Source organism: Buteo buteo, chromosome 10 (genome assembly GCF_964188355.1).
Source record: "Buteo buteo chromosome 10, bButBut1.hap1.1, whole genome shotgun sequence".
NCBI lineage: Eukaryota > Metazoa > Chordata > Aves > Accipitriformes > Accipitridae > Buteo > Buteo buteo.
Genome location: NC_134180.1, coordinates 25,277,893 through 25,297,257, shown reverse-complemented (window position 1 = coordinate 25,297,257; position 19,365 = coordinate 25,277,893). Strand labels below are relative to the sequence as shown.

The following is a 19,365-nucleotide window of genomic DNA, read 5'->3' as shown; positions in this document are numbered from 1 at the left end:
TCAAATCATAAATTACCAAAAGAAACCCTCCCTGAAAGAGTCCTTTTCAGTATCCTCATGCCCTGTGCACGCCAGCATTTTTCCTGCTAGTTCGAAGAGTGCTGTCTCATTGCACTACACAGATGAATCATTGTAGCAGTAGGGTTGTAATAATCCCCACTTTAATGGAGAGAAAAAAAAGAACCTGAAATGTACAGATTGTGTAAGGGTCCCATTTAGGTAATCTATACATGACAACCTCTTTGTCTGCAGCCTTTTATGACCTCTTGCTCTCAACAAGTGTATTTACTATAAAGATTCTTAGAGAAAGATGATGGTACTCCCAACAAACATCTGTGGAAGTTCTGTAAATTGCAAATTGCCTTTTTAATAATTCACTGAAGCTCAAACGTTACCAAAATTAACTGGATAGACAGTACATAGTGCTTTTTTTTTCCGTAATGACAGAAATTAATGCTGAAACCCAAGTTGTAAAAGTCTCTCAAAGAACACTTCCATTTCATAATTAATTTCTAGATTTTTTTTTTAATCAATGGAAGAGGGCTATAGGACAGTGCTATTCTTGGCCTGCCATTGATGCACTTGCTGTCTTGTGTCAAGGTATTCCTACCTCAGTTTGTCCTCCTATTTAAAATTAGCAAAATGGCACCTGGCTGAGTTCAGCAAAAATTTTCTTAAGTGCCAGTAACTAAAACCAGCACCAACTGTAGTCCAGGAAACCTCTACTCCCTGAAACAGATCATAAAGAGGAGCCAGCCTGCAACAGAATTGGACTTCAGCCAGTCCCAGAAAAGGGAAAGTCCAAAGGACCGATCCAGGGCCAGGCGCCAGCAAAGGTTAATCTGATCTGCCGGTTTTGCCTAACATACTACATTTCCTCAGCTCATGAACCAAGAGCTGTCCTGTTTCTCATGCAGCAGCTCCATCTGCTGTCCAAAAGCAAAGATGGACTTTGCATTGGGACCTCATTTACAGAATAAAAAAGGAAACTGACTTGAATAATTTGAAATATCTCTGGAAAATTTTCAAACACTTCCCCAGTCAGTCCTCCTGCATGAACAGAACCAACAGCCGGCCTTTACCTACCTGTGTAAACCAAATAACCAAAACGAAAATATGAGAGAAAATAACAATTATAAGAGTGTCAGGATTCTTCACTTGTACACCTTCAGAACTAGTCTTCTCACAGCAAACTCTGATTCTTCATTATCTGCAGTCATTTAGTGCTGTGCTGTCCAAAGGTACCATGTTACCAAATCACATTGGTGAGGAACTGACACTTCACCCCACAGTAAATGTGCCCAGGTATTCTCAACTACAAGATGTTTATGGCGATTCTCAGTTACTTAAAAGTGGTTTATTTGAGTTGCACAAACATACATTTAAAAGCTTATTATTCTGAAGATCAACTCGGTTCTTAAAAACAAAAGTTCTGTTTCTTTTATGCAGTGGAGGGCCTTGAGGACTCAAATTAAACTTGCCACACTTTGCATTCGTTTGCCAGAAGCACTATGAAGAGTTCTGTCCATAACAGAACAGCTGTGGCAAGACCATATGGGCCCTGAGCTTGTAAATTCAACCAGACCTGCTCTGAATCTTGTACAACTGAGTGATCCTTGGTCTGTGTTTACAACTGTTCTGGCTCCACAAGAGTTTGTTAGCTTGGGGAGTGTACCTCCAATATTGTACTTGCTGTAACTACTGAACCCTCCCAGTAATCCATCCCTCCACACCCCCCAGTTTCTGGGCAGCAATTGCAGGAGCTATTTAATAATCAGCCAGCTCATGAGCTTTGGCTCACTGCTGACCACAGGCGCACACTAGCTGCCTTCATGGGAATCACAAGGCCTACTACCAGTGTGCCTTCATTACCTGAGTCACCTTGGTTATTCATTACACCTGGTATCTCAGCCCTTGATTCAATGGCTAGTGGATCGTGTATCCTTATCTGCTTATTTTACATCAATTTGATTAGCTTCCCGGTTTCTCAGATTTTAGGGTGCGCTTATTTTCACATTTTTCTCCACTCTTACGGATACTGATACTTTTAAACTATCATGAAGTGAAACATGAGATTCTCACAAAACCTTTTTACTGCATAACCTAGGCCATGGCACTACAGAGCATATCTCCTTCCAGCCCTGCCTGCTCGGGCCCCAGCTCACTCTCCCGGGCCCTCCAGTGCGACCTGGTGCCTGGCAGCCCCACACCCCCTCCCTGAGCCCCGCAGGGGCAGCCGTGGGATTGCTGAGCCAAGGAGTCACCCCAGAAGCAGAAAGCCACAGGCTTAGAATTCAGTTTTGGGGAGGGTTAAAGAAAGAATAACCTCATACTTTTGGGGTTTCTAATATGCCTACTCTTGTTTTAAAAAAATAACATCAAAGACTTGTTTCAGACCATAATTAACAGCTTTTAAGGGAAAAATCTTGTTTTACTGAATCCACCGGGGGTTTTACTGTGATTTTAGAAGAGATACAGTTCAGTCATTGCTCCCTTTAATGGATTTAGTAATAGGCATTCACTGTACTTGAAACAATGATCCAAGCATACTGTAATGTTTTCACCCACATTGAAACTATTGTCACGTAATAGAATATTATTTCCCTAATTTATTTTCTTTTTTGTTCTTTCCATTTACAAGAGTTTTTTGTAACATCTCCAAAATATTCTCAGTCACTAATTTCCAGGTGTGATTCCCTATTTCTCTGCCTGTTGACTCACAGCAAGTTGCTGCAGTGTCTAGCAGAGATTGCATGGACGCTTTTTTATCAGTCACCTATGTCTTGTGTTTCAGATTCTCACACAGGGTTTTTTTTTTTGTCTCATGTGGCACTGGAAAGCCAGCAAAACACTGCAGTGTGCATGGCTTGCCCAGTAAACATAACCACAGTTTTCTATATTCCCTTAATTCAGATGCTATTGTTTAAAAAGAAAAACAAAACCTCCATGTATAGACTGTCCCTAAGAACCTACAATGCTGGAAATCACCAATGTTAAAATAACTTGTTCCACATAACCTTGGAACTGACCCTGTGTAGTTTGCATATCCTTGATGCTATGACTGAAAGGTTCGAGTTGTTTTTTTTTGTCTGAAATGTTCACGTTTCCTCCAGAAGTGGAGGGCTGTTAAAAGCACATTATAAATAATTGCCATATGAGAAATGTTCGTATTTGTTAGAGCAAAATCATTTGATCTAATTCATCAATGTATCACCGTCATCTGTGTAAGAAGACAAAATCCTATAAAGACTTCTGTATGCAAATTCATGGACGTTTGGAGGAACAGTTCCCCCATATAAGGCAACTGTGGAATATAATTACATTCACCGAAGCATAAGGATTAATACTGAAAACGCCCAAGTGGGATGACGACAAATATCGTATACCGAATGCTGATGAAGTTAAGAAGAGTCAGTCTTCCACAAGTAGTAACGACGCCTGCCTACGGCGAGCGCTCACGGGGAGCGGTGGGCCCCGCCCAGGACCCGGCCGTAGGCAGCGCGCCAGCGGCACGCAGAGGCTGCCTCGAGACTCCCTTATACAGCGGCTTATGAGACTAAGCCTATTCATACTGGTTAAAAAGAAAAAAGAGGAAAAAAAAGGAAAAAGATAAAGTATTCGCGGCTGACGCGTGGCACAGTCAGCCCGAAGCCCGCGGCTCCCTCCCGAAGGGCCGCGGCCGCAGGGCGCCGGCCGAGGAGCGTCGCGCGCAGCCTCTATGGGCGGCGTGCAAAAACTCCAACAGGTGGCTCCGTGGCGCAATGGATAGCGCATTGGACTTCTAGAGGGTGAAGGGATTCAAAGGTTCCGGGTTCGAGTCCCGGCGGAGTCGTAGCAGCCCTTTTTTTTTTTTTTCCCGCCCCCCTTCCCCGCTTCCCCTTTTGTCTGAAACGTTTCTACCCCGCTCTCTCCCGCCCCTTACCTCACCGCCGGAGCAATGCGGTCGACCGACCTGGCGCTTCCCGGCTGCCTGCTCCCGTCAGCGAGGCTCTCTGGGGCCGCCTCCCAGCGTTGCCGGACGGGGAAGGCTGGGAGCGGGCCGAGACGACGGCACCAGCCTCCGTCGAGGGCGGCAGCCGACCGGCCGTCTCCGCTCGAACCTCCGCTAGGCCCCAGCGACGCTAAGATGCTTCACCGCCAGCGAGAAAGGTGGAGGGCCGAGGACGGACGCCGCGGCGAGCGGCCGTCTGCCTCCAAGCCATCGGGAGAAGGGCTCGCCTCCTCCCCGTCCCCTCCTCTGCCCTCCGGCGACGACCGCCGCCCGCCTGCCCGCCCGCTGGCGGCGAGGGAGCGCTGAGGGGAGCGGCGCCGCCGCAGCCCGCCCCGGCGGTCAGCCGCCTGCAGCGGCGGGAAGGAGGGCAGGCGCCTGGCGGCCGGCGCTCCGTTTCCCCACGACACAAGTTTTTTAAAAGTACGCACGAAAGAAAAGCCACCCGGCAAACCCCTGCAACAGCAACAACTCTGGCAAATGTACCTGCAGACCGGCCCGGTTATGCTGTCAGGTCTCTAGACAAGTCTTCGGAAAGTAATTTTACCTGAAAAAGAAGACCGTCTTTCCTGGAGGCACTTCAGTGATGGGCCACGATACCTTTCTGGTTAAAGTTATTTTCAAGCAATGGAACAAGCCCACAAAACGCAGCAGACAAAACTGAAGCATTTAACACTTGAATTAATACCATCTTTTCTTCCTGACTTACACATACCTACAGCTAGAAAAGCCGTTTTAATAGCAGCAATCAAACAGAAAACCTGGGTGGTAAAACAAAACAGTAGCAGCATTAAACAAGCCCTCTTGATTTTGCTCAGGATTGACTAAATTATAAATTTGTCTGATTATTTTATTCATGAATTATTTTATTCAATTTGTGGGTTTTTTTGAGAAATTATTTTTAATCCTGCATGTGTGACTACAGCCGCTTTTTCAAACTGTACTAATGTTTATTTAAAAACAATAAAGGAAAAATCCACATAACTGAAAATGAAACAGAGTCAGGAACATTAACTATCACTGTTTTGCAGCAAAGGAACTCGCTCAAGACCGCCATCTAGCGATAAAATATGTATAGCCCTTTACAGAAACATCAAACTTTCTCAGAACCTGCAGATAAAACAGCAAAACCGAAGCCTCTCTACATTAACCTCATAAAAAGCAAATAAATCATGTGACTGACGACAAAATGTTCCTCCTTGTTCAGTCACCTCCAGCAGTGCATTTGAGTCTAAATACTATTTCCCTTTCTACTTTTTGTATTTAAGGATAGCTTCATAAAATTTGCTTAGTTCCTAGTTGTGCTGGTTTCAACTGGGACAGATTTATTTTCTTCCTAGTAGCTGGTACAGAGTGTTTTGGATTTAGTGTGAGAACAATGTTGATGACACACTGATGGTTTAGTTGTTGCTAAGTAGCGCTTATCCTAAGTTAAGGATTTGTCAGTTTCCCATGCTCTGCCAGTAAGCAGGTGCACAATAAGCTGGGAAGGAGCATAGCCGGGACAGCTGACCCGAACTAGCCAAAGGCATATTCCGTATCATAGACCGTCATGCTCAGTATATAAACCGGGGGGAGTTGGCCAGGAGAGGCCAATTGCTGCTCGGGCATCGCTCAGCAGGTGGTAAGCAATTGCACTGTGCATCACTTGTCTTCCTTGGGTTTCCTCTCTCTGTTATCTTCCTTTTCATTACTATTATTTTATTTCAATTATTAAACTGTTCTTATCTCAATCCACAAGTTTTACTGTTTTACTTCCCCCCCCGATTCTCCTCCCCATCCCACCAGTGTGGGGGGAGTGAGCGAGCGGCTGGGCGGTGCTTAGTTGCTGGTTGAGGTTAAACCACAACACTAGTGAAAAAAAATTTGAAGGCAGAGGCTTTTATATATACATGTTTGCATGTTGCAAGCAATATTTACATAATCAGTACTCTAGAAATGCAGAAGTTAATTAAGGGCTACGGTCTAAAAGTAAAAGAGAAAATTGCAGGTTCAAGGAGCAGGGCATTTCCTACAAGTAAGCATGGGGACAGCTCTCCTGCAATACCAGCTCTGTAACAGATTCTAACGTGAACCCGAGTGGAAAAGCATAGGGACACAATTCCACAAAGTATTTGTACAAAGAGGGTTTTGAGGAAAATGTTGCACAGACAACACAGTATTTCAGAATGCATTAAGAGAATCAGGAGAAAAAAATTCAAGAGTTACAGTAAGCAATATAAATTGGACAGATGCTGCTTGTTAGAGATTTATGGAGTAATTAAAAAAAGAAAGCAATGTGAAGGCAAAGAGGCAGTCTAATAACCTGTAATAATCCTTATATCTGCCTGGATATGAAGAAGCTTTATTGCCATGAGGAGGGTCAAGCAGTGGAGCTCTGGGAGATGGGCAGTCTCTATCCCTGTAGGTTTTAAAGAACCGATCGTATAAAGCCCTGAGCAACCTGGCCTAACCCTGGTCTGAGCAGGAGGCTGGGGCAGGACAAGCTCTCACAGTCCCTTCCAACCTGTGTTATGGCAGGATTCTAAGTCTCAGCAGGACTTACCTAGGTAAGCTCTCAAGACTTACCTAGGTAGGCTCCTGTGATAAAGACAGGACTTTTTAAAAATTAAGAAATCAAAAAATAGTTTTATGACATGAAAAATAGCAATGACAAGAAGACACCTTGGGTTTTGAGGAGACTAAGTTGATTGCAGAGAGAAGATTAAAGATGCCCAAAGAAGGAAAAAGGAAGAAGTGTGAACAATGAGAGCACGACAAAGAAAAGTGAGAAGTATTTTACTCCTGTTCCTAAACTAAATATGCCTACTAGTGGCACCACACCAGCAACATCTCAGCCACTGTCAGCCTAATCCCTTTTCATTAGAGTCTTTTGGTTTCGACATCTAGGAAACGGCCTGTGAACTCACCGGGCTGTACAACCATTGCATAGTGTCTGTCCCAAGGACAAGAAGAAAAAGGAATACTGGCAAAACCAAGGGCAGCATAAAGAAACACAAGAAAGGAATTACTACTGTCTATACAAAACATTCCAGTGACATCCAAAACAGCAATAGGTGCATATATAAAAAAACCGAACACGGTACCTACTGACCTTCAATCTCGGGGAAATTTCTTGTTAATAATGGTTTATGTCAACAAAGGCAGAACTACAAATTAGCACAAATATTTCTGACAGCCACTAAAAGAAAGTATTACTTGCAATTGATAGGCAAAGTTTCTCAAACAATGCTAGTGTTTCACACAGAACTTTCTGATGTATTTGAGTATTTCCAGAGAAATCTGATAACCTGATAAGCTTAGGCAATCTCATGGTGCATTTTGTTTTTACTCCCTCCCCAGCAACTTAAACCTTATGTCTATTTCAATCAAATTTAACTGAAAGGTAGAGGAGTCCAAAATACTACCTGACTATGCTTTTATGAAATGTGGTGGTTAAGAAAAGGTACACTAACTAGTGCCTTAACTAAAAGAGGCTGAAGCACAAGCTCAGGCAACAGCTGACTGGCAAGCTGGCAAACACAACCTGCAAGTACTACCCTGCAGCCCAGGAAACACTGTCCAGTACTTGTCACCTCTTGGTCACACAGGAGAGCACGGGCACTTGCTGGGCAGAGTGTGTGGCAAAACAGAAGACATTAGAAAAATCAAAGGAAGGGAAAAGTTATAGAACAGAAACCAAACTCCTCACTAGCTATGTTGTACATGAAGAAACTTCTGTAACTTCTGTTGACCAGCCTGACCAACCGACACTGAGCTGCTGCTTGCTGTTTAACACCAAAGCTTTGCATTTCTCTTTTAAGGTCTTTCAGGGTTGTACTTTGCTTTTCCAACGTTGCACTTTAACATCCCAGGATGCAATAGAAAGAAAACTACTGTGGTGCCTTGTTTTCTTTCCTCACTGTTCAGTATTAATTTTTTTATGCTTCCACGTCTCATCCAGAGAACAAGACACCATAGTTGTTTTTATTGGCTTTGCTATCATTTACAGAGAATTGAGATACTAGCATACATATAATTGCATTAGAATAGCATCTGCATGTTAGCTGGGACTTGGGGACAGGTGGTTCGACTTGTTTGTATTTCTTACTTCCCAATGAATTCAGGTTACTTTGCATGCCATTCATCTCCAGGCAGTCAGACCTTTTAAGGAATCTAGATTCCAGTCTGCCTCTAGTAGCAAAAAACCATTATGATCAACTTCAGGGGAAAATTTCTTTCAAGCTTCAGCTGGTGATCAATATAATACCATGATGCTCATTTCATTTTAGCTATTTCCTGCACAAATCCTTAAAAAACCCCAACTACTTCTCATTCTCAGCAGTAGAAAATTTCATGGTTGAACATTGGTCAAAAGCATACTGCTTATTTAAGATCTGCAACCTTCAAAATTCAGTGTTCATATGGTAAGAAAACAATCAACACTGCTGGTCCTCTGATAATTACTTCTATATCTTTCTCACCCAATCCACCTAAGATGATGTAGTGGCAGTTTTATTTCTTCTATTATCTGTCTTTTCTGCTACCTGAGGGCAGTAACTGAGTTATACTAATTCTAACAGCAATATAATAACCACATCATTAAAAACCAAGCAAACACCACAACAGTTCCAACAATCACAAAAGGTTATGAACTGTCACTAAATGGGAACTGAGCTGATGCCATCTCTGGTTCTATAACTGCAGCCGAGGCCTTCCAAACTCACCCTATTCATTTACCTGAAGAACTATTCCAAGTCAGCTACCAGACCACAATCTGCACACTACACCCTAGATAATGGACCCCACTGTCAAGTTATCTTCAGAAAGATCATCAGACAATTATAAAATGGTAAAAATTAATAATAGCAACATATGACTATTAAAATTTTATATATAAATAATACATATTTACATTATTTATTAAACAGTAAGCAATTTATCTCCTTACCATTTGTTTAGATTTATTTATAAATTATATATATTATTTATATATTTTTAATATATATGTATTTTTAAAGGTATACGTGTATACACTAAATTCCAGGACATTCTCAATCCTATTATGGTCAGTATTGAAATAAACTCTTCACAATCAAACTATTTCTCAATACCTTCTATTACAGAATTGGCCAGCAGCACCTCTCGACAAGACATGGAAAAATTTATTCTGCTACCTAACGGGTGCCAAGGTGAATTACACACATCTTTAAACTGAACTTACTAATTCACTGATATAAAAACTGAAGCCTGAAAAGACCAGAATCCAAGTTGGATTTTGTGCTCAGATTTAACAATAAGCTTTCATATCATTATCTTTTTACATAAACTTTAATTTAAATAAAAATTCTTTTTAAAATCTAAATTATTTAGATACCTGATAATTTGATAAAGCTCCCTATCAAATTCTCACTACAACAAATTCCCTAAACAGTTATTTGCACATGACCTGCAATCTTAAAAAAGAAAAAAACACCACAACCGAAGCATTCTGTAAAAAGTTTTATAACAAGTAAGTTGTTCCAGCTTGTTATTTTTCTTCAAGTCTTAATTGTGAAATTTCTTCTTCTTCCGATTCCTCTTCCCTGCTGCAAAAGCTGCTTTTTCACTCATGATCTCCTGATACTTCTTTTTATTATATCTGAACAAAATAGATAATTTGCTTTTAAGCATAGTAAACCAAAGTTCAGGAAAAGATAACATGGAAAGTACTCTACATACATAATTTGCTAAACTGAGTTCTCTCATGTTTTCCAAGTCAGATTTCTTTAAATTTATACACTTATGAGTAGGTAAAGGGAAATCAACACTTAGATTAATGATACATGCAGGTAAATTTCTTTTTGGAAGTAAATTTGATTGAAGAATCATTAATTTTGGCATAACCAGAGGGTTCTTCACTGCACATGCAATCACATTTTGGACAGTTTGCTAAAACACTGCTACTGCTCACAGGAGGAAGGCTCATCAATTTTGACAATACTATGGACAAATTATACCCATTTTTATACTGCCTTCTCAGCAAACTCAAAGATAATCTACCTTACTCAAGATTGAAAACTGAGATGAGATTAACACTAAACAATGAACAGGATATACGTACTGAATATGAGTTGCTAGCACCTCTAATACAGATTCTTATGTACCTGCACCCATCACCACAACGGATCCCTGCATGCTGAGCAGTACTGAGGCTTTTAATTGCAACACTGAAACCTGACAAATATCTACACTAATGCTAAAGTATCTGGTTAAAGCCCTTAATTAGCCACAACATAAATTAACTGATCAAATTTCAAATACATTAATTTTTAAAAATAGCTTCTAATAAACACCTTGTAAATTGGGTCAAGCCAGAAAACTAGTTAAGAAATAGCTATACTAACTTGCCTTCCTAACATTAATAATTAATTTACAAGCCTGACAACATTAACCTTATAATCCCAAATCATGTACTACTTCCAAGAAAACATGTCATTATGTGAAAAAAGAAGTGCAGATTAATATCGTGTAATAACCAATATCAAAATGGATCAACCAAGGGATCTACTCCAGAAATTGTAGGTTAGGCAGACATTAATTAATCCAATCATACTCTTCAAGTAAGACTTCTAGCACAATTTTGATTTCTCTGACAGGTGGCAGACTGACATAAAATGAAATCATACCAACTTTCACAGAATTACAGTCAGCACTTTTCTATCAATTATGCCAAGAAAAATTAATCAGTCTTTAAACAACAAAAAAAAGGGCATGCGTAGGCATAAATCACTGTCCTGGTTTCGGCTGGGATAGAGTTAATTGTCTTCCTAGTAGCTGGTATATGCTATGTGTTGGGTTCAGTATGAGAAGAATATTGATAACACACTGATGTTTCTCAGTTGTTGCTAAGTGGTGTTTAGACTAAGTCAAGGATTTTTCAGATTCTCATGCCCAGCCAGCGAGAAAGCTGGAGGGGCACAAGGAGTTGGGAGGGGACACAGCCAGGGCAGCTGACCCAAACTGGCCAAAAGGGTATTCCATACCATGTGATGTCATGCCCAGTATATAAACTGTGGGGAGGGGGGCTGGGAGGAATTGCCACTTGGGTACTAACTGGGCGTCGGTTGGCAGGTAGTGAGCAATTGCATTGTGCATCACTTGTATAACCCAATTCTTTTATTATTATTATAGACATTTAAATATTATTATCATTATTAGTTTCTTTCTTTCTGCTCTATTAAACTGTTCTTATCTCAACCCATGAGTTTTACTTCCCCCCCCACCCTGATTCTCTCCCCCATCCCACTGGGTGGTGGGGGAGTGAGTGAGTGGCTGCATGATGCGTAGTTGCTGGCTGGAGTTAAACCATGACACACTCATTTAGAGCCCTTGGTTTTTAGTGTAAGCCTGTGCAGACACTTATTTCAGAAGTGAACCAGAATAGGGCTGATATGTTATCTCTTCAACACTGACATTATTTTAAGAGCAGCTGCCAACAGAGATGACCCAAGTTGGATAAAACCCTTTTATGAAGATAAAATATGCCATTTCAGTCTAATTATCCCATCCCTTAGATCTTCTCAATGGCAATGCTGCTGAAGTGCTAAAACGGACTAAAAAGTTTTCTTTGAAGTATAAAAAAAAAAACATATAAGCTGAATAAAAACAACAAAAAAAGTTATATAGTTAAAAATACTCCTCTCTTACATCAGATATTAGAATTACAAAACTGTTTTTAAATACCTTCTTAACTCAGAATCCGCAAGCAGCTCTTCAACAATTGTTCTCTTCCTTTGTTTCTTAGGGATTCGACTATGGTAAAAGTCTATAGGAGAATCAACTACAGTTCCAACCTAGAAAACAGAAATGAAAACATTCGTATTGTACAGTAAGATGTTGATTATTTTGCCCCCCCCCCCTTTTTTTTAAATCCTCAGCAACAAGTGTAAAGACACCTACAGAGAAGATCAGAATGGTATCATAAGAAAGTGCAAAATATCAAAAGAATTAAGCAATGTATTGTATGCAGAGTAAGTTTTTGTCTCACTGTTTAGTGCACAGAGGAGGGCCTGAGCTTTAGGACTGCACAGTTTTCAACACTGGACTGCTGCATCAACACTTGTATTCATAAACAGTTTTTAACTTTTAAACATTTTCCCAAGGAGGGAAAGGAAACCCTTATGACCATCTTAACTCTGTCATTGTGATGGTTTCACTAGATGGCTACATAGCAGTTAATCCAGCTCTAATACAAGAGCTTCTCTCTGGAATGCATCACATTTTTCCAGCTGGCATGTTAGCTGGTTCTGATGATTCAGGTTAGTAGTGGAGATACATGGAGTACATGTTTCATGTAGTGAAAACAGACCTGCGCAGATCTCATTATGTGGAATACTTCCATCTAAGTTTTTCTATGCTGATAAACTTCAAAACATACAAGACCCACCCTTTAGAGTGAAGTGGTAATGCTTTAAGAAATGAAAACAATTTATTCAAGCATGCTAACTACTCAAACAGGCCTAGGTAGATGGAAGCCTGTTCCTATAGTCTCTGCAGTAATGATTTTCTTTATGCAAACCACTTCAAAGCTGAGAGCTACAGCAGCAGAAGTTCTGGCTGACCACAAAGCTAGCCGTCTCCATTCAAACTGCATTAGCTAGTAAGAAAATAAATGCTAGTTATTTTCTACACACTTGTTAAAAAAGGCTAATACTTTAAAAAAAGCAGTGAAGATCTAGTCCACTGAGGGTTCAAAATACAGAATAAGTCAGATGTTTGTTCACTACTATGAGATCAGCCGAAATTAAAAAGCCCCAGCATATATACGTATGTAATACAGAGTTAAGCAGTTGTAAACTGCAGCCAAGTAATCAAAACGCTTTAATAATTAAGCTATGCAATTAAATCAACATAGAGGCTACCTACAAAATAGGCAGGGAATAAGAACAGCTGTTCAAAACTTCAGCAGTACAATGCTACCTTCTGCTGCTTCCTCACCTGGAAATACTTGGGTAGGCCATCTCTATCATTCTTCTTATAAAAATGCTTAGGGTCCAACGAAGCTCTCATCTTCAAAACTTTAAGATCATTTTTCAGTTCACTTGTGATTTCTGGAGCTTTCATACCAAACCAACCGTCACCTGTTGTTTTCTCTCGCTCTGCCTAGGATGCAATAGCAAGATTAATAAATATGCATTCAGCAACTAGGACAGCATAGAGCAGGGAACCCTCCCCTCCAAAAGATGGGTAAAGCATTTAGAACATAACTCTGTACCTTTAAAAAGTGTATTCTATGACCCTTATAATAAGAAGGTCATCAGCACTGTTATTAATGATGGATTTGTACCATCCGAGCACATTATCTTTCACTTCACTGTCCTGGTGACTAAAAGGATGGCTTTTCACAGGATGGCTCAAGGAAGACACTAAATTGCAGTTTATCACTCCACTTCCAGTGAGGCCTGCATATGCACACAGTCCCAGCACCGGGCTTTCTACCAAAGCTTGTTTTGTTATTGGAGGCATTATCAGCTCTTCACTTACCCTGCGCTGCTTCTTTAGCTGGTGAAGCGATTCCCTGAAGGGTGGGACACATTCTTTTTTTTCAAAATCTGGAGTTATTATACTCTTCTGCAAGAGCTGTAAGAATTTTTTTTAACGTTAGGCAGAGATCTTGGTGATACAAATTTTACTGCTTAACCGTAGTTACAGAACCTACTAAAGGAATCATGCAGAATCTAAGCAAGCATTGTAATACAATACTTGAGTTTCTTTGATCCACAATGAAAGTAGTAGGGATTTTCAGATCAGAACTCTGGCCAACAACAGAAAGCAGTTGGCTAGCTCTGGAAGAAGTGGGACAGCAAATGCTCCAGAATAAAGCGGGCTACCATGGATGAGCCTAAGAAAACAGTCTCAACGAAAATAACACATTCCTTTTATCTCAAAGGGTGCTTTTGAAATAAAACTGTTAATTCTGTGTTAGGGAGAGCATAGACCTTTATTTACTGAAATTCATTCTTGCTATGGACTAAATATCTTGTTAGCAGACCTTCAGCTTGTGTACCACTAAGCAAAACTGTAGGCATAATCAACTTCATTTTATTTTACAAGATAATGCTGGTATTTGCACTGGTTTTCAGTTTCTGAAGTTATCACATATATTTAAATTCTTACCATTAAAACCAAACATAAATCCACACTTTGGCCAAAAACAATGGAAGTTCTCAGCAAACCGTAAAACAGGATACTTCTTTAAAAACAAGTAAATCAACCTTATTAAATTAACATCTTTGTGTTACAGTAGTCACAGGTAACCGCATAATTGTAAGCACATTACCTGGTCCTTCTTTTTCTCCTTCAGTTGTTTAATTACACTTGACCTAGGCTTCTGTTTTTTTGCATCAAAACTAATATATAAACCTCCAAGCTTCTTGATATTCAAACCAGGGTCTATGCTGCTGGAAAGATGTAAACTAAAAGAGAGAGTTAATGATTAGAATATTGTAACAAGCATGCAGCTAAACCATCTACTGTCCTTCAAGAAAGATAAACAGAAATACTATTTTTCTTTTTCTTCCCACTTAGTTCCAGTTCTGCAATGATTTTAAGTCCCAGTATCTAGAAGAAATACCTAATTTAGAGGTGACAGAATATGGGGCGGGGGGGGAAATCATGCCATTATATGAAGTGAGAGTTTATTAAAGAATAGTACCTGTGCAATCACTTCACAAATCTTTCATATTAACTTTAATGCTGAATTCTTATCTTAGATATTACTATCTTCTATAAAACTGAATTCTTAATTCACTTAACCTTGCCAAAAGAACTCATGACCAGCATCCTCCTTCTATACATTGAGAAGCTTGCTAGCTAAAGAGAAAAAAAAAAAACCACAAAAGACAAACATGTGGGTGGTAAAAATATTGTCAACTCTTAGTGAAAAGTGTGAAGAAGCTACAATTCATTGTACGAATGTTTAAATCCTTGCCTGTATAACAGTGCTAGGGATAACATTATTAAACATTTCAAAGCTAGTAAGCTTCAGACATTTTTTTTTTCATTACTTCATTCAGGCAGCCAAAGGAATGTATCTGCAAACAATGTACGATGGCTGACTCAAAAGGAGGTTTTTGATTATAAGAATGCTTAAAAGCTATAAAGTATTATGGAGAAATATGGTAATATCTAAAGAGGTACAACAGGTATTTATTGTAGCTTGAATGCTTATTAATACAAGCCCTTTACAACTTTCTACTGTTGTAACTAACCTGTGACTAATCTTCTATAAAGCCTTAACACCGAATGCTTGGCTAAGTTTTTGTAAGGCTTCTAGCGTACCTGAAGGTTTTTAGAAGATTAAGACTTATTTATCCAACCTAAACAGAATATTATGCTTTAAACATATGAAGCATATAAAGGGATTTTAGGAGGAGTTGGACTACAAGAGCTCAACAGGTCTCATCCAACCTAAATTACTCTATGATTGTATGCTGGGCTGATTTCACCTGGAAGTGTCACCTTCCGACAGCACAAGAACTGAAAACATACAAGTATATGCAACTGTTTAGGATTAAAAAGCATGATCTAATTAGGCAATGTGTAAGGAATTTACTGGACTTTTTGTTATTTATATCCAAAGTAAAAAAATCAACAATTAAGAACACTGTGACCTGAATAAAGCAATTAAGCCAGCCTGACCAGTTTAAGCCAGTTTCACATTTTGTTTTTTAAGCCAAACACATACAAGGCTTCCAGATGCCTGAATATTTCAGAGAGTTCTGTTATGCTATTTACAAAATTGAAAAATCCCCAAATCCTCAATTTATGGACTGTATTTGTATTTTATAATCGGTGCAACCCTACCTTCCATGACAATATGACTTACATGGTAAGACTACTCCCTCATTTATTCCACATCATTTAGCACTTAATGTACATATCCCATGCATATGCTTGAATGAAATGCAGATTCTTTAGTTATTCCCAGAAAGATACTTACATGTCAATCTTATTTTTCAACAAGTCATCATCTTCATCTTTCTCATCTTCATCTATCAATTCCTCTTCAGCCTCTTCCAGATCTGAGGATTCTTCAACTTTCTCACTTCCTTCATGCTTACTTTCGGCATCATTATTCTCCTCTACCTGATCTAGGTAATACTTTTGGCTGGAACTCATGCCAGGCTCCGTATCAATTACAAAAAGCCCCTCAGCATGCAGTGAACTGGTTTTTAAAGATTTGTTGAGGGAAGGAGTCCTCTCATCTGCCTCTACGTAACACAGATTCTCTTCAACTGCATCAATATCTTCCACATCACTGTTTTCAGATTTATCACTTTCATCTTTGCTCAGAAACAATGCAACAGAATCGTTTCCACTGCTTGATCTTTCACTGCTGTGGGATACAGATTCAGCATATTCTCCTGTTTGGTCTTCACCACTGTCCACACCAATTTCAAGCATCCTGCATCTACCAACACTATCAGTTCTTTGTGCAACGGCTATGTCCTTTTGTGGGCTGCTCAGTGCACTAGCTTGCTCACCCTTTCTTAATTTATCAGCATGGGTGAAAGACTGCTGTGCATCTGCTCTTTTGCATTCAGGAATATTTTTACTTTCATTTGGTGTTATTTGCCCGTGGGATTCTAAAAATTGTTTGGGACTCATGCAATCAGTCAAAGAAAGATCCATACGCTCCGATTTCCCCTTCCTCACGAGTATTTTGCTGTGTTCTTCTTGTATTTGGCTACATGCTTCCTCTGAATCATCTACCCCAACAGACTCTGTATTTTTTATGGCTTTTTTTCCAGGCAATTCAGTGTTACTTCGTTTCATTTTTGTAAGACCGCTGGGTGTCACATCACTCAAAACCTCTTCTTTCATGTCTTCACTCTGAGTTGTAATGGCAGATTCGGAAGAACATTTACTTTTAGGTGAATTGGGTTCTTTACTATCCTCAGTGACAGAGGAAGCATCTTCTGTGTCAGAGACAAGTTCTGTAGCAGGTCTAGAATCAGAAATTATTACAGGCTCAGATTTAATGGTGTCTACAATTAAGTTCTCATCTTCCAAAACAATTCTGTTTCCTTTCTCAGTCTGCTTAGTATTTTCTGCTTGTGATTTCATTTGCATGCTCCTAGTAATTCGTTTAGTAGTGATGGATGGTTCCATATGAGAACTTAAGCAGCATGACTCTGCATCAGAAATATCTTCACTCTGGGCTTCATGAACTGCATCTGGCTGCAATTGCTTTTTGCTTTGCCTGCTTCTTGTAGTTCTGGTAACATTAGGCACCTGGACACCAGAAACAGCAGAGGAACAAGACTCAGCTTCAGAGACATCATCTTCATCCAGAACCCTGCTTAACTTACTTAGAAAAGCTGTCTTGTCATGTCTTTTTTTGTCAGAAGAATCTGGTTGATAAGGAACTACAATTTGTCGTCGTCTTGTTACTCTTACAAACAAAGGTGTCTGAAGACCAGACACAGATTCTGTTTCTGACACATCCCCATCAGGTTGCAGTTCAGCAACTGACAGTGCTGAATGAACAGTTGTGTTCTCATTTCTAGTAATTTGCATCTCTAAGCTATCACTGACATCTGACTTTGTTTCTGCAAGTTCCAACTCTTCAAACTGAGATTCTTGAATTACCTCTGGATTACGAATTGATTTAGTTCTTCTTCTAGTCATCCTCATAGACACAGGAGTACTAATTTCAGCAGATGCCATCTAGAAAAGGAGTAGAAAAAAAGCGTGCTATTGACAGGTGAAATAACCCCATAAAAAGGATGCTATACAAATCACTAACAGTTTTTTAAACAAGTCTACTAAAGCTGACAACACATTACATGTCTCTGTGTAGCCCTGTTTACGTGGAGGAAGCATTAACAAACCATCCCTTGCTTATCTTCTTGTCTTCTGTCTTTTGGTCAAGGCAGGAGAAGAAACACACACATATAAACAAACACAAACAGATATCTTATAATTCTAAAAAGTTCTAGCAAGCTGTCATGGGAAGCAAATGCAGAAGTGATGTTCAGAAACATTCAAAGATTTGCTCAACTGTAAAACACTGAAGCCTAGCAACTGGCAGACCGTGCTCCAAAATGGTTTCCGTAAGCAATTTTAGCCCTTTTAGGAACAGACTGGCCTTACAGCAACCGCAACACTAGGTATAATCTGCTCCTTTAAAAACGCTTATAAGTCACCTGGAAGGCCATTCAAAATTTTCCAAAGAAAAAACACTCTGCAACAGCAGGGTCTTCCCAAAACACAGAACAATGTTGGATCAACATAAACCATGCTACCTAAACGATCGGTATTTACGCGACTGTTTGCATGCCTAGTGGAAAAGCCACAGAGAAATGCCAAAATAACCGCAGTGCAAAGACACAAAAAAAACCCAACAACCCAAACCCTCCCCTTTAACATTAAATGGCTTAACAATCTACAGCGGCGACAAGCCCCGACAGGGGAAGGCGGCGGGCGGGCCAGCCGGGGAGCGCCGCGCAGGCCTGGCTGCGGCCGGGAGCCGCTGCCGCAAGGGCGGGGAGGCGCGGCGGGCGGTTACACTGCTGCCCCCGCCCCGCCGCCGCCCGCTGCCCGCCGGTCCAGGCTACGCGGCCGCCACCACGCAGCCCCAGGGAGCCGGCGGGCTCCACCGCCCGCCCGCTGCGCACAGCGCGGCCCCCACGGCGAGGCCGCGCGCACGTGTGAAGATGGCTGCCGCAGGGCCGCCGCCTCACACCGCGGGTGGCGTCCGGCTGCCCGCGCCCCCCCGGCTCCTCTCACCTCCGCCGCGTCGGCGGACTCGGGGCCGCAGGCGGCGCCGCCGCCGCCTCCCCCGGCCCGCGCCCCCTGCTCCCTGCGCCGCGCGGCCGCCCGCCTGGTGGCCACCATCTTGTCAGGCGCGGCGTGCCGGCCCCCGCCTTCCGGCGGCGCAGGGGGCGGGAGCGCGGCCGCCTCCGCTCCGCCCCGCGCGGGAGGGGAGCGAGGCCGTGCCCACCCCGGCGGGTCGTACAGTCCGAGCACGGGGCGGGCCGCGGCTCCCCCGGCGCGGAGGAGAAGCGAGCGGCGCGGCCGCCCGTCGGCCTCGTACCGAAAAGCACTGCGGCAAGGGCAGCGCAGCGCAGCGCGCCGCAGGGAGCGGGCGCTGGCGGGTGGGGGAGAGGGTTACGGCTGCCAGGAGAGGATGAAGTCCTGAGCGCAGGGCACTCGGGAGCGTTTTATGACAAAGTGTAAAATACTGTTACTGAGATGATGAGCATTCATACAAGGCACAGATTAAAAGCCTACAAGCATTTCAACTTTTAATTCAAACTCTCAAGTTTCTTAGGGAAGGAATCCCATCTCTCCCACTTTGATGCAAAACAAATTAATGAAATAACCCGGTAAAACATTACACTGTTGGTGAC

At 41.4% G+C, this 19,365-nt stretch overlaps 2 protein-coding genes and 1 non-coding gene across 6 annotated transcripts in view; 1 reads left to right on the top strand and 2 right to left on the bottom strand.

Moving 5' to 3' along the window:
* The window catches only part of BCAR3 (BCAR3 adaptor protein, NSP family member), a 116,400-nt gene extending 109,662 nt beyond the window's left edge, over positions 1-6,738 (bottom strand). Inside the window, exon 1 of one of the 3 annotated variants that reach the window (XM_075038970.1) lies at positions 4,475-6,738. The gene's annotated coding sequence lies outside the window, so the exon portion shown is untranslated. Of the gene's footprint in view, positions 1-3,922; positions 4,435-4,474 lie in introns of those variants that run through there. The other 2 variants (XM_075038969.1, XM_075038971.1) reach the window with 2 other exon arrangements.
* Positions 3,748-3,832, top strand: TRNAR-UCU (transfer RNA arginine (anticodon UCU)). The gene is given in 2 exon segments: positions 3,748-3,784; positions 3,797-3,832. It is a non-coding gene; the product is annotated as a tRNA-Arg (tRNA).
* Positions 6,739-9,451: 2,713 nt separating the features above from the next.
* Positions 9,452-18,898, bottom strand: DNTTIP2 (deoxynucleotidyltransferase terminal interacting protein 2). 2 transcript variants are annotated; one of them, XM_075038976.1, is made up of 8 exons: positions 18,743-18,898; positions 17,603-17,680; positions 15,951-17,245; positions 14,289-14,424; positions 13,493-13,588; positions 12,947-13,111; positions 11,693-11,802; positions 9,452-9,608 (listed from the first exon to the last, which is right to left on the bottom strand). In XM_075038976.1, the coding sequence occupies exons 1-8, from the start codon at positions 18,848-18,850 to the stop codon at positions 9,515-9,517; spliced, it is 2,082 nt and encodes a 693-aa protein (XP_074895077.1). In that variant the 5' UTR covers positions 18,851-18,898; the 3' UTR covers positions 9,452-9,514. The 2 variants fall into 2 exon arrangements, with proteins under 2 accessions (XP_074895077.1, XP_074895076.1); XM_075038975.1 differs by having other exon boundaries at positions 15,951-17,680.
* Positions 18,899-19,365: the final 467 nt, after the last annotated feature.